This window comes from Populus trichocarpa, chromosome 3, assembly GCF_000002775.5.
Source record: "Populus trichocarpa isolate Nisqually-1 chromosome 3, P.trichocarpa_v4.1, whole genome shotgun sequence".
Lineage (NCBI taxonomy): Eukaryota > Viridiplantae > Streptophyta > Magnoliopsida > Malpighiales > Salicaceae > Populus > Populus trichocarpa.
In genome coordinates, this window is record NC_037287.2 from 821715 (window position 1) to 835317 (window position 13603).

The window sequence follows — 13603 nt, forward strand, 5'->3', positions numbered from 1 at the left end:
AAACACAAAAATAACCTGGGCTAAGAATTTAACACTTTTAAATTTATTTGAGTTAAATATAACTTCAATGCCCCCCAATATAAACAATGAAATATCCCTTTTTAATAATTCTTAATTTGTTAATTAAAACTAATTTTAAAGCAACTTGCCCATCTTTTTAAAATATATTTTTTTAATGTATTAAAATAATTTTTTATTTTTATTAATATAAATATGTTAAAACAATTTAAAAATATAAAAAAATTAATTTAAAATTAAAAAAATTTCAAGAATTTTCAAAAACATGGTTAATACCAAATAGAATTTAAGAAGTTATAATTAATAACTTTTTTTTTTATTAACTAGCAAAAGTTTTTTAAATTTTATAAGCAAAAAAATTATAATGCTAATGGATAATTATCATTTCCATAAAATGAAGAGGAAGAAGGAGAAGGAAAAAGCTTTTCGATAGGCAAGATGTAATAAACTTCTAGAAGAACAAGAAAAATGAACCTCTTAGCTCTGAACCTCGTAACTCTCAACTCTAAAAACCTTAACTCCCTTTAACTCCTTAGATCTCTCTGCTCTCCTGCTCACTTCTTAGCTTCGAGGAAAGCTTTCAAGAAATCAATGGCAGACATAAAGAAAGACTCCGTCTCACCACCGCCACAACCACCACCGTCACTGCCACCAACAAGAAATGACGACGTCGACTCCAGGAAGGCATCAGAAAGACCGCTTCTCAAGAAGACAAAGACCACTTCTTCCTCCATACCAGATGACACTCACTTCCCTGGCCCGCTATTTCCCGCTGTTCGCAGAACTGCTCCTCCACCACTAACACCTTCCACCCACCACCACCTCCGCCCTCCACTGTCCGATCTCCGTCTCTCCACAAACAGCAACAACCACACCACTGTTAATGCTACTAATAGTAGCATTGATATTAGTAGTAGTAGCAACAATTCCAGCTTCTCGGTTGATAGGGACTGGATGTACCCATCTTTTCTTGGGCCCCACGTGGCTAGGAGTCGAGTCACGGTGAAGGGTCGCCGTGGTTATAATAAGGTGGCGGCGGAGGCGGAGGCGGAGGAGAAGGAGAAGCACAACACTGGGGCGACGCCCTCTTCTATTACTACTAGTACCGATGCTAGTGCTGCTAATAAGGGGAAAGTGAAAGAGGAGAAGTTATTGAAGGTAGATGATGATATTAAAGAAGTGAAAACGGCTGCTGCCACTCAAGTTCTGGTGACTCGCTCTGGTGTCAACAGAAGTCGGGGATTCAAATCTTCTTCAATCTTTTATTTGGTAAAAACAACTGCCCCTTTTCTTTGTATTTGTCTTTTAAAAGTAGTAGTAATAGTTAAGGTTTCCTGAAAAGGAGAAAGTGGAAATCTTTTCTTAAATTATTGTGCAGTTTTTTCAGGCAATTAAAAAGCTAGAGCACTTGTTTTTCCACTTTATTTGTATTTTTGGGTCAAGTATAGAAGCAGTTTCTTATTGGATTTAGTTTGCTTTGTTTTGATATAGCATTACTGATGATTTCGTTGCTAATCTTCAATTGCAGCTTAATTTCACTTGTACAGTATTTATGTCTTTTTCGATTTACTTGAGCAATAAAGTCGCGAAACTAGAGGTATGTTTTATATACATCTTTTGGCAAGTTCAATTGTTGGTTCTTTCTGTTGAAATCTATTGATGTCTTGAACAATTTGGAACATTCTTACTCAGTTGCTGAAATGAGAAAGAAAAGAAAAGGCGAAAATCGAGAAGACCTAAGTATTCTGAATCTCAAAAAGGGATGGTTTAGAAAATGGCAAAAAAGTAGACAAATTCTTGTTAAATGTTGATGGCGACTGAAAGTAGGTTTATTTGATTTCTGCTCATCTGTTCATGAATATGGCTCTTTTACTTGCAGGAAGAGAATATTAACCTCCGTACAGTGTGTAGTAATAAAGGCGGTGGTGGTAATGACGGCATTGAAGTTTTGCAGCCTGAAGATTATAGTTCATTTTATCTTGGAAATGCTGACAGCAGAACTGTTGCTTTGTATACTGTGATGTTCACACTCGCCATACCTTTTTTGTTGTATAAATATCTTGATTATCTTCCCCAAATAAAGACTCTCTCAAAAAGAACAATGAATAACAAGGAGGAGGCTCCCCTGAAGAAGAGAGTTGCATATATGGTGGATGTTTGCTTCTCTGTTTATCCCTATGCAAAGCTACTTGCACTGCTTTTTGCGACCATCTTTCTCATAGGATTTGGTGGGTTAGCACTGTATGCTGTCAGTGATGGTAGCTTGGCGGAAGCTCTTTGGCTTTCATGGACATTTGTAGCTGATTCAGGAAATCACGCTGATAGGGTTGGCACCGGGCCAAGAATTGTTTCTGTCTCTATAAGTTCAGGAGGCATGCTGATATTTGCCATGATGCTTGGACTTGTCTCGGATGCTATCTCAGAAAAGGTAGATTCGCTGCGGAAAGGAAAGAGCGAAGTAATCGAAAAGAACCATATACTAATTCTTGGATGGAGTGACAAATTGGTAATTCATACTAGTTACTTTGAACTATCATTCACTGTTTCCTTTGCATTTTCATTTTTGTTAACTAGTGTAATGTTTGTATAAATTAGGAGCTTGTCAAAAGCAAATAATCAGCTGTCCAAGGCACAAAAAATGGTTTTTTATGTTTTTTTCAATAGGAACTAAACGTGGGTTTTTTTTTTGTTTTTTTTTTAATAGGAAGGAATTACACATGGTTGAGGTTGATCAAGTTAGTACACGAGAATAGGACTGTCATGTTCCTTTTTCTATATAAAAATCTCGTCTCTTAAAAACCAATTTGGCTGTAATTTAATTAAGTGCTTGATAAGATGTTAAGAGAGGTTTCTATATAAAAATTTCTTGGCTCTTAAAAATCAATTTGGCCATGTAAATCTTGTGGTGACAGAGTAAATGCATTTTAGAATCAAGGTGTTCTTTGAACTCTTCTTTTACTGGTATGAGAGGCTGACCATGTAAATCTTATGATGACAGTGTAAACTCTTTTTAAGACTAAGACTAGGTGTTAAAGATGATGTTTTGGTTGTAGGGCTCACTTTTGAAGCAGCTAGCAATAGCAAACAAGAGCATTGGTGGTGGTGTTATAGTTGTACTAGCAGAGAGAGACAAGGAAGAAATGGAGATGGATATAGCGAAGCTCGAATTTGACTTCATGGGCACTTCTGTTATATGCAGAAGTGGTAGTCCTCTTATCCTGGCTGACTTAAAGAAAGTATGTTTGAGTAGTTTTTGCTATTTTTTCCAATTTGTAGTTTTTTGGTCTGGATTGATTTTTGTGTTTTCATATTCATAGGTTTCAGTATCAAAGGCACGTGCTATTATTGTATTAGCATCTGATGAGAATGCAGATCAGGTTCTTTTCTTTCTCAATGTTGCTATCCAACTTCATAACTTGTGTGGTTCTTCTCCGCAAAAATTACAAAGATTTCTGTATTTTTGTTACCAGAGTGATGCACGTGCCTTAAGGGTTGTTCTCAGTCTAACAGGAGTTAAAGAGGGTTTGAGGGGTCATGTGGTTGTGGAGATGAGTGACCTTGACAATGAACCTCTAGTGAAGCTTGTTGGAGGGGAACTCATTGAAACAGTTGTTGCACATGACGTTATTGGACGCTTGATGATTCAGTGTGCTCTGCAACCAGGCCTTGCACAGGTTTACTCAGATGAGCCTTCACTACCCTTTTAAGAAAAGGGATTTATTTTCTTTTCTAAGAAAATTTTATTTTATTATTTTTTTATATATAAAAAGCAAGAGTTTTATTAAAGAAGAATTAGCAAAAAGGTTAGAAGCCAGCCAAAATCTCAACATCATACCAAAGGCTCTAAAATCCCTGAAACAAAACAAGTGAAAACACTAGTAAAGAATTTCAACACCCAGGCTAAGTGACCTAACACACAAAATTCTAATCAAAATGAAACTGTCTGCAGAAACTGAAATTCAGAAAGCAACCAGAATCAAGCCATTACCAGACAAAAAGGAAAAAGATATGGAAATTAGCAACCAACCAAGAACAGCAATGAGGAAAGTCCACGATAAACAATCTAAAAAAGAGAAAAGAAGACAAAGAACAATATCTTCCCTTTTAGAGGACCAGCTGATAGAGTTGTAAGGAGCCTTAGAATTCTCCAGCTCAGCAAAAGACCCCTAAGAAAAAGAAGTAGAAAAACCTTTAGAGATTCGAAACCACCCTAACCCCAAACAAAACAGCACAAAACTTATGCATAATGGATGAGAATGCTCATGTTTTGGTATTTTGAGAAAAAGGAGAATAGGACATAAAAAAATTTGGTGTTTGAATTTCATTCACATCATTGATTATATTAGTTCCCCACTGATCCCTCCCCAAACCACTTCTTACAAGTAGAACATGCTGTTATGGGCATCATGAACTTGGAAAATGTAATTTTCCAAAAAAAAAAAAATCATTTCAAATGAAAAGGTGGTATTTAAATTAGATAAGCTTTTGTCAGTGGTTCATGTCAAGGTGCACGACTTGATTGCATTTGAGAAAAGACCCTTAGTGCCACCATTTTCTGTGTGGTAGAGTGTATTTTTCACCTCTTTTAGCCTTCATTCAAATGAAATTCCTTTTATCGAAACATTGTGATGCACAAGGTATATTTGCAGCACTTTTGATCCAAAGAACCATTACTCTATATAACTGGGCAGTATCAGTGCCAGTTGGACCAACCATTTACTTTTGATGGTTGTATGGCTGACATTAATCCCAGAAGCACTCTACATCCTGATGAAATGCTGTGTCCTTTTGTACAATTAGATAAGTGAAAATGTTTAAGGTTCAGTTTTTTGCAGCCTGCAAAACTATATGTAAGCTCCAACTGATTCACCTAAAATTACATGGACACGTCCCTCAAATTCAATTTGAAGTAAAGCAGATGCCACAACAATAGCATGGCATGTAGCACAGACTTATCTTTTCCATCATACTGTCTGAATTTTAAGAATTAAGACAGTGGCGTCATGGGACGGCTGAAAAAAATTTACTGTTTTGTTTTTGGTGACAGTACCTTCAGTTTTGTTATCTTGTCATGCATGTGCCATGCTCTTTTAAATATCTATGCAATTCTAACTTTTCAGTTAGTATTGTCTGTTTCAACAATTTAGAGCAATTTTTTCCTTTGGCCAGATCTGGGAAGATATACTGGGGTTTGAGAATGCAGAGTTCTACATCAAAAGGTGGCCTCAATTGGATGGTCTGCTTTTTCAAGATGTGCTCATTTCATTTCCTGAAGCAATTCCCTGTGGAGTTAAGGTTGCAGCTGAAGGTGGAAAGATAAAATTAAATCCTGATGATAACTATGCTCTAAAAGAAGGAGATGAGATTCTTGTTATAGCCGAGGATGATGACACCTACGCTCCAGGTCCTCTTCCAGAGGTTATCCTTCTTTTCAAACTTGATGGAGCAGAAAGTTGGATACTTGTTGATGATTTTCAACTTTGGAAGTTACTAAATTAAGCTTTTATCGATTCCTTTGATTTTCTGGCTAAAATTTCATATCCAGCTGAAAAAGAAAAGAACAGACACAACAATAATTTTGTATCATTTATATGGACAAGTTAATCACATCTGCCTGTCAATTTCTTTTCCACATGTTAAATAGAAAAAACACTTGCTACATTCCCAGTGAAAAAAAAAGTATTTTAGATGTATTTTCTCATCTTACATGCCATATCTGTTTCCAGGTATGTCGAAGTTCTTGTCCGAAAACAATGGATCCTCCAAAATATCCAGAGAAGATACTGTTCTGTGGCTGGCGACGTGACATTGATGACATGATAATGGTATAATGCAGTCCACACACACACTCCCCTTTCCCTCTTGCATTGAAGGGGGTTGAATTGGAGTTACTGACTAATAAACAAAAGGAAAATTAATTACGGAGCTCCAACTTAATTTATGTTTTCTCAGGTTCTGGAAGCTTTACTTGCTCCAGGTTCGGAACTGTGGATGTTCAATGAGGTCCCAGAAAAGGAGAGAGAAAAGAAGCTTACTGATGGCGGACTTGATATTCATGGATTAGAGAACATAACACTTGTCCATCGTGAGGGAAACGCTGTCATCAAACGACATTTGGAGAATCTTCCTCTTGAGACTTTTGATTCTGTAAGTTGCATTACCTTATTTTCTGTCTCTCTCAGTCTCACGGTGATATTGAAGGTTACTGCGTGTGGATCTTAAATAAGGGTAGGCTTTACAAGTGCTTGTTCAAAGTAGTAAAATGTCTATAATTCATGTAGATATTGAACCCAAAAGCTAAGTCTATTAACTGGAGAGGCCAATGTGTCGTGCAATGCTATAACAGGCTGTAATAGTTAATATATCTGGATTAAGAAATGTGGGATTATTCATCATCCATCTAATGTTCAAGGCTAACAGAACACAATATTTATTGCCTAAAATTAGCGGGTTGAGATCTTCTGACACCTTATTAACCATACAAAGACTCCTTTTTATTTATTTTTGTTGGAGAGATTATATTTACTCTCCTTACTTGATCAATATGGGATGACACCACAACTATTTTTGGCTACTTGTTCACATGTTAAATTTTCTTGTTATCTTCAATGCATGACGGGCACAGAAACCTTTTTAACTTTATTCCACAAACTCAATTCCACTACTGATCACTAACTCTAAACGGACAGATATTAATTCTTGCAGATGAGTCATTGGAAGATTCCATTGTGCATTCTGACTCCAGATCTCTTGCTACCCTTCTCCTTATTCGAGATATACAGGTAACTGCTATTGCTGCTTCCTTCCAGTAATTCTGATATGATATTTCTGATTAAACCCAATATTTTGAGTGCCTCCCAGCTCTCATCTCTTTTTCCTAGTAATTTGTATTCACCCATGCCTTTAAAGACAGCCATGGTTCTGCTAGTAGGTCCCTGTTTTCCAGCTCTCAAGGTCAATGCATCAGTATATATGAAACATTTTGGATCCCTTGAACATAGTTTTATCCAGAAATAACTAGAATAGTTCTTCCATAGCAATTAGTGCAGGTTTAATTTGAACTTGAGTGAAATGGTTTGGCAAATTTATATGGAACTTTTGCTTGTGGAAAATTTTGAGTTCCATGACGACACTTGCATGTGTAGTTGTTACAGTTGATGCCATGTAGCAGAACGAGTAATGTTTGAGTGAAGTAGAAGCCATACTATCCCAAATTCCTTTCTTCTAAACTCTTCGCCTGGTTCAAAGAATATCCTGTTATTCCTTTTCTTTTTATTTATTTGATTACAAGATAAGAGAACACGCATTGGTATATTCAGTATTTTAGAGAACTTGTGATTGTTACTTCAGCTGTACGCTAACCATGGGGAAATATCACCAGTTTTTGTATCATCATCTTCCTTCTTCAATCAATTTTCCTTCTTCTTTGAATCATTATACAATGCAGGTTGCATGGATCATTTTTTACTGCCGACACATTTTAGCTTGTTATGATTCAGAGCAGTTGCAACTCTACTTTAGCAATGTTTAAGATGAGTTTTTATGCTACTGAATGCTGATGATTGCGTTTTGTTCAGCTCAATATGGATTATTTATATATTTAATCAGTAGCCTTAATATTGTCGCCCATATTGTCTGGGAAGAAAAATGAATTCCATCCCGCAATCTTACTTGTATCTACACTTGCAGTGGAGAGGAGATTAAGTGATGGGAGATGAAGTGTAAAAGGGGTTGGAGGAGATTAGGTTTAGACATTTAGGATAGAAGAGAGAAGGTCTAAATCGCATGTGTTCTGCCTTTCTTGTTTTTTGTGCAGAAAACCAAAATTTACTTGTAAAACCATTTCGCAGCGTGTACATGTTTTGAATAAATGATTGCTAATAAAGCTGCCTCTTCTTTGCCTCACGGAATGCAGTTAAAGCGTCTCCCTCACAGAGATGCAAAGCCAACTTCTTTACGGATTTCTGGGTTCTCTCATAGCTCATGGATCCGTGAAATGCAACAAGCATCGGATAAATCAATAATTATTAGTGAAATCTTAGATTCTAGGACTAGAAACCTTGTCTCAGTGTCCCGAATCAGTGATTATGTGCTATCAAATGAGCTGGTAAGCATGGCACTTGCAATGGTTGCTGAAGACAAGCAAATAAATCGTGTTCTTGAGGAGCTTTTTGCAGAGGAGGTACCTTCCACGTCTCATCTGACTTTAACGCTGTTATACTTTGTCATACCTAGTTGTACTTAGAAAATATGTGCATGGATCTGTCCCTGCAATTGTTTTTTCTTCTCCGAAACTTTGAATTTTTGCATGCTTACACCTTGTTCCTATTTTCAGGGCAATGAGATGTGCATTAAACCAGCAGAATTTTACCTATTCGATCAAGAAGAGATTCCTTTTTATGAGATTATGATTAGGGGTCGTCAAAGAAATGAAATTGTGATCGGTTATCGCCTTGCTAATGCAGAGCGTGCCATTATTAACCCTCCTGAAAAGTCAGAACCAAGAAAATGGTCCCTTGATGATGTTTTTGTTGTCATCTCTTTGGGTGACTGAAAGGATCCATATTGCTTTCCACTGTCTTTCTGCCAAGCCCTCTCGCCTGTACATTTACACCAATCCCACCACATCTAACTACGTTGCTGTCCAATGGGTGCTGGCTAATTGTAGCTTGGAGGTTTCTAACTGACAGAGGCAGGTACTTGTGGTGGAATCACAAAGTAATTGAAATTTGACCACGGAAAACATGTAGTAGAATTGTAAGTTAATGTGAAAAATGAGTAGACTTTGTTGACATGTAACATTTACTGAGGCAAAGTTCTTCATCAATCCTCTTCAATGTAGGAGTTTTCAGGCAATAATTTTGGCACACTCGTGCCTGTTTCTGATCCTTGATATAGCTTTGTATCTCTTTTCACAGTTCCCTGCACCATAAGATGACACGAAATAATAGATATGTTCCATGGTTTGGATGATGCAAAAACGGTGATAAACATGATTGGTATTGCCTGAAGCCATCTGATGGCCAATTCTGCTGTCAAAAGACTCAACTACTGGACTCCTGAAAAATGGCTTACAGGTTTAGTCTAGTGTTTGTCACTAAGCACATCTAATTGACATGGTCTGTCTGAGACTCAGAAGTCACAATGTATATGTCTCACATGAAAGAAAAAAAAAAATGCCTGAGCAGTTCTCTTCCTTTTCCATCTTGTGCCCCCACAGCGTCAGAAAATCAGTCTTCGATCTCCCTTCACAATGCAATTGAGAGACACATTTACACATCTATAGTCGACCGGTAGATATTTAAGGAGCAATGTTTTAATAGAATTTGGGAACTCCTCAGAGCCAAGAACAAGGTAGACCCTACTCTTTTTTTCCCATGTTACATAACTTTCGTCCTCTCATCGCATAGTATGCAAATCAATTTGCAAACTACTTCACCAGAACTTAAGTGGATCACCGTCCTGAACTCGGTTTCGCAAGGCAAAGCAAGCAAGCACCTCCCAGCTTTACCCCCCTGTTTTTACAGTATGAGTAAGACTTAAGAGTCAGACTTGGTAGACATCATTACAGAAAAAGACAGGTATTTTCCATTCCTCTTCATTTTTTACGTCACTGAGGGCTATTGGACAAAGCAACACGCAACAGGGGGGTAAAGATTCTGTGTAAGAAAAATGAGACCAAATATTTTTAATAGAACAATGAATTCAGTGTATGATCTTGAGCCAAACATCTAGTATGAAATATCCAAACCATATGATGATGGTGATAATGCATCTTACCTATAGGCTTTGGGTAGCTTGAGAAGGCATGAAGAGTACGGGTGAAAGAAGTAGGAGATTTTGGAAATTGAACATTGCAACATGAAAGATGAGCTGATCAACTGCGAGTTTGCCAAGCCACCTTCCCATAATTGCTGTCACATGCTTCATCTTGTCCTCTCCTCTAAGTTCCTAGGAAATGTACATGTCTGAAAGATTCATTACAATTAGCCGGTCTGATTCAAGTAAACGGAAGCCAAATACTGATACCATAGTTGAACAGCCTGGAATGCAATCATTTGAATTTCAGTTATACCATCAATTTGTAGAGATAATACAATCCAAATAATAGCAACGATCTCCAAACTAGTTTGAGCCCATGACATCGAGAGAGGGGAAAAAAAAACCACGAACTTTGAATTTTAGCAAGCATGTCTACTTGAGTCTAGGATTGAACTTCTCGTTTGTTTTACTTTCATGGACTAAAAACAACAGTGTACTACATTTTTACTATCTTGCAAAAAGAGATGTAGGCATCAATATTAAGTAGCGCCTTTGAAGTCTTGAATAACAAGGCACGGTAAGGGTTGGTGCAGACATCAAAAAGCACTGAAACCTGAAAAGCAAGGTACAATAGCTAGCCATTATCACTATAATCCTGGCAATGTGAAAATTGACTTGATAAACCACCCAAATCTAGTACCAAAAAAAAAAAACACCTGATGTCCTTAGGAAATCCACCCTATTCAGCCAAGTAATCAAACGGCTACATGGTCAAAACCACAAAAAGCTACTTGAAAGATATGGAAACTAATGAGTATTTTAAATACAGAAAAAGAAAACATAGGAGCTATAAAATAGGCAAAACAAGAGAGGATAACTTATTTAAGTTCAGTGTCTGCCTAATTCTTGGGAAGACCTAGCCATAGACATGTTTCAAACACGAGAACAAAATTTATTTAGACAGTATGATCACTATAAGCATTTGTTAGAAGTGCGCCTGGGGCCCCGTGCAAGGCTCTAGGGCAAGGTTTAAAAGATTCCATAGCAAGATTAAAGACATCCTAGTTGTCAAACATGAACTCTAACCTTACAGTGAATTACATTTAATAATGACCGCCGGAGATAATAATGTGCATACCAATCTCCTTCAAAACATTGGACAATGGCCTTTTGATGGGCAGTTGAGCACAAATCCCAAGACAACTTCATAGAATTTCTGGGTCTCTTCCTTCAAGAACATATCATGCTTCACAAAAAAAATTGTGAAAGATAAACTATGCTTTGTGAAGGCTGCTGACAAGTGAAGTATAGACTCTATCATCAGGTGTAAGACCTGCCTCTGTCATCTCATCATACAACTTGAATGCTTCTTCAGATCTTCCTTCCTTGGACAAGCCTGAAATTATTGCTGTATAAGTGACTACATTGAGAGGTAAGCCCTTTTGGCGCACTTCATTGAAGAGTTCCACTGCATCATCCAGCTTCCCAAAAATGCATTCTCCATGCAAAAGTGATGTGTAAGTATATATGTCTGGGAATATCCCTTTTGCTCTCATTTCATCTCTTAGCTCATAAGCTTCCTTCATCCTACCTTTCTTGCTGTGCCCATCAATTAGAACATTGTATGTAACAGCATTAGGCTCTCCCCCCGCTTTCTTCATTTCTTGAAACAGTTTCTTTGCTTCCACAAAATTCCCTTCCTTGCAATATATGTCAATTAAAGTGGTATAGCTGACAACATTAGGAACCACGCCCTTTTCAATCATTGTAAGTAACCACCTCTTTGCTTCTTCAGGCTGGTTCAATTTACGTAACCCATCAGCAATAGTGTTAAGAGTATAGATATCATTCTCAAATCCTTTCTTCTCCATTATGACTTGCACCTTAAAAGCTTCATCTATCAACCCCCTTTTGCAATAACCATCTATAAGCGTATTATATATCAGTTGATTGACATCAAGCCCTCGGGTTTGCATCTCATTCACCAATATCTCAGCTGCCTCCATTTCACCAGCCTTGCAAACACCATCAATCAATGCTCCATATGTGTGAACATTGGCAACAAGGCCTTTCTCAGTCAACTCATCAAACAAGGCAAATGCCCTTTTTGTATTTCCAATTTTACAGTTCCAATTAATGACCACAGTATAAACATGAATATCTGCTTTAATCCCTTTCTCACACATTTCTTCAAACATCCTCTCAACTTCGTCGATCTTACCAGAACTACCATGCCAGTCAATCAAAAGAGTATATGTAGCCACATTAAATGCAACTTCATCCACTTCCATCAATCTCAACATCTCATTAACACCATCAAAATCCGTTCTCTTAATATATGCATTTATAAGTGTGTTATATGTAACAACATTCGGTTTAATCCCTTTGCTAGCCATTTCAATCATCAAATCGATAGCCCTTTTAACCCTTCGTCTCTTACACAACCCATCAATCACAATCGTCAAAGAATAAACTGTAACCTCCACATTAAACTCAACCATTCTTTTAAAAAGACCCAAACAAGCCTCCATTTTATCACACCTCTTCAATGCAAGCAAAAACACAATACAAGACCTATCATCAATCTTTAACTCATAGCTCACCATATAATCAAAAACCCGAAAACCCTCTTCAAACAAATTACAATCGGCATAAACCCTAAACAGCATATCACACAACTTCTCCACAAAGTTGGGTTCATTATTAAATCCACTCTCTTCAACCAAAGAAACAAGATTTGCAACCGGGCATCTAAGATTACTATCCATAGCAACATAAGTCAAAACTCTTTTCATTTCTGCAAACCTTCTAGCCTTGAACAATCTAAAAACAACGCTTAGATGGGATTGAAGATCAGGTTTATGAGAAACAAAGGATTGATTTTTTCGCAAAAAGTTGAAGAAATTCAAGCAAGAATGAAGTGGGACATTTGGGTTGGAGAAAACAAGGTTGGTTATGTGAGAATCTAGGTTGGAAAGCAAAGATGAGTTGGTTGTTTCGAAGGGTTTTAGGCCAGCTTTGATTAGGGTTTTAGCAATCTTTTGTGCCAATTCTGAATTAGATAATGAAGTGGGGCTTGCAGTAATGGGTGTTTTCTTGAATGTCTGCAACAATTTCTGTGTAGCCATTTCTACTATAATTTCTTAGCAAAAACACAAACACAAGCTAAAAGTTATCAAACATCAACGATGTTGTCCAAGTCTATGTATCTAAAAACCTAGTAACCATCAAACTAACAAAACAAAGAAGCTCACCTGAAACACCGACGCCATATCGGTCGGAAAACAAATCGTTAACAATTTGTGGCAAGTCACTTGCACCACCATGTGGTTCCGGGGTGAAGTGGAATCGATAGTATACTGATAGTCATTGGCTGATTGATTAGGCGGTCATGGGCAATAGAATTTCTAAGAGATTATTATATATTTGGCGTGAATTTTTTTAATTACTACTTTTATTTTTTAATATGTGATTACGTAATTTTTTTTTTTAATGTGGATGTTTAGATTAGTTTATACGTATCTTGATTAATTTTACAAGCTTTAAAGTGAGCTAACTTATACATACCTTGACTAGTTCTACTAACCATGAAATTAACAATCATGTAAACTTGCAATCTTGCAACCTCTGGAGAGTAAATTAATAACTTACACCCCTTATAATTATGATTATGTAAAATTTTAATTTATGTGCATGAAAATTTTATTTTATTTTTAATTGAGTGAGTGTATATTTATTTTTTTATTTAAAAATATTTAAATAAATATGCTTTCAAAAAATTAATTTTAAAATCTACCAACTTGCAATCTTAATTTAGCTAATT

At 36.7% G+C, this 13603-nt stretch overlaps 2 protein-coding genes across 7 annotated transcripts; one reads left to right on the top strand and one right to left on the bottom strand.

Moving 5' to 3' along the window:
• The first annotated feature begins 416 nt into the window (after positions 1 to 416).
• On the top strand, positions 417 to 8911 carry LOC18111175 (ion channel DMI1). 2 transcript variants are annotated; one of them, XM_006389477.3, is made up of 12 exons: positions 418 to 1287; positions 1547 to 1615; positions 1898 to 2524; positions 3072 to 3254; positions 3336 to 3395; positions 3489 to 3692; positions 5188 to 5436; positions 5745 to 5843; positions 5971 to 6165; positions 6708 to 6800; positions 7934 to 8200; positions 8354 to 8911. In XM_006389477.3, exons 1-12 carry the CDS (start codon positions 610 to 612, stop codon positions 8570 to 8572), a joined length of 2943 nt encoding a protein of 980 aa, XP_006389539.2. In that variant the 5' UTR covers positions 418 to 609; the 3' UTR covers positions 8573 to 8911. The 2 variants fall into 2 exon arrangements, with proteins under 2 accessions (XP_024453826.1, XP_006389539.2); XM_024598058.2 differs by lacking the exon at positions 8354 to 8911 and having other exon boundaries at positions 417 to 1287; positions 6724 to 6800; positions 7934 to 8083.
• A 71-nt stretch (positions 8912 to 8982) lies between these two features.
• Positions 8983 to 13184, bottom strand: LOC18111176 (pentatricopeptide repeat-containing protein At2g32630). 5 transcript variants are annotated; one of them, XM_024598060.2, is made up of 3 exons: positions 10919 to 13184; positions 9799 to 9986; positions 8983 to 9677 (listed from the first exon to the last, which is right to left on the bottom strand). In XM_024598060.2, exon 1 carries the CDS (start codon positions 12906 to 12908, stop codon positions 11055 to 11057), a length of 1854 nt encoding a protein of 617 aa, XP_024453828.1. In that variant the 5' UTR covers positions 12909 to 13184; the 3' UTR covers positions 8983 to 9677; positions 9799 to 9986; positions 10919 to 11054. The 5 variants fall into 5 exon arrangements, with proteins under 5 accessions (XP_024453828.1, XP_024453829.1, XP_024453827.1 ...); XM_024598061.2 differs by having other exon boundaries at positions 8983 to 9533; positions 9799 to 10061; XM_024598059.2 differs by having other exon boundaries at positions 9799 to 10061.
• Between the last annotated feature and the right edge of the window lie 419 nt (positions 13185 to 13603).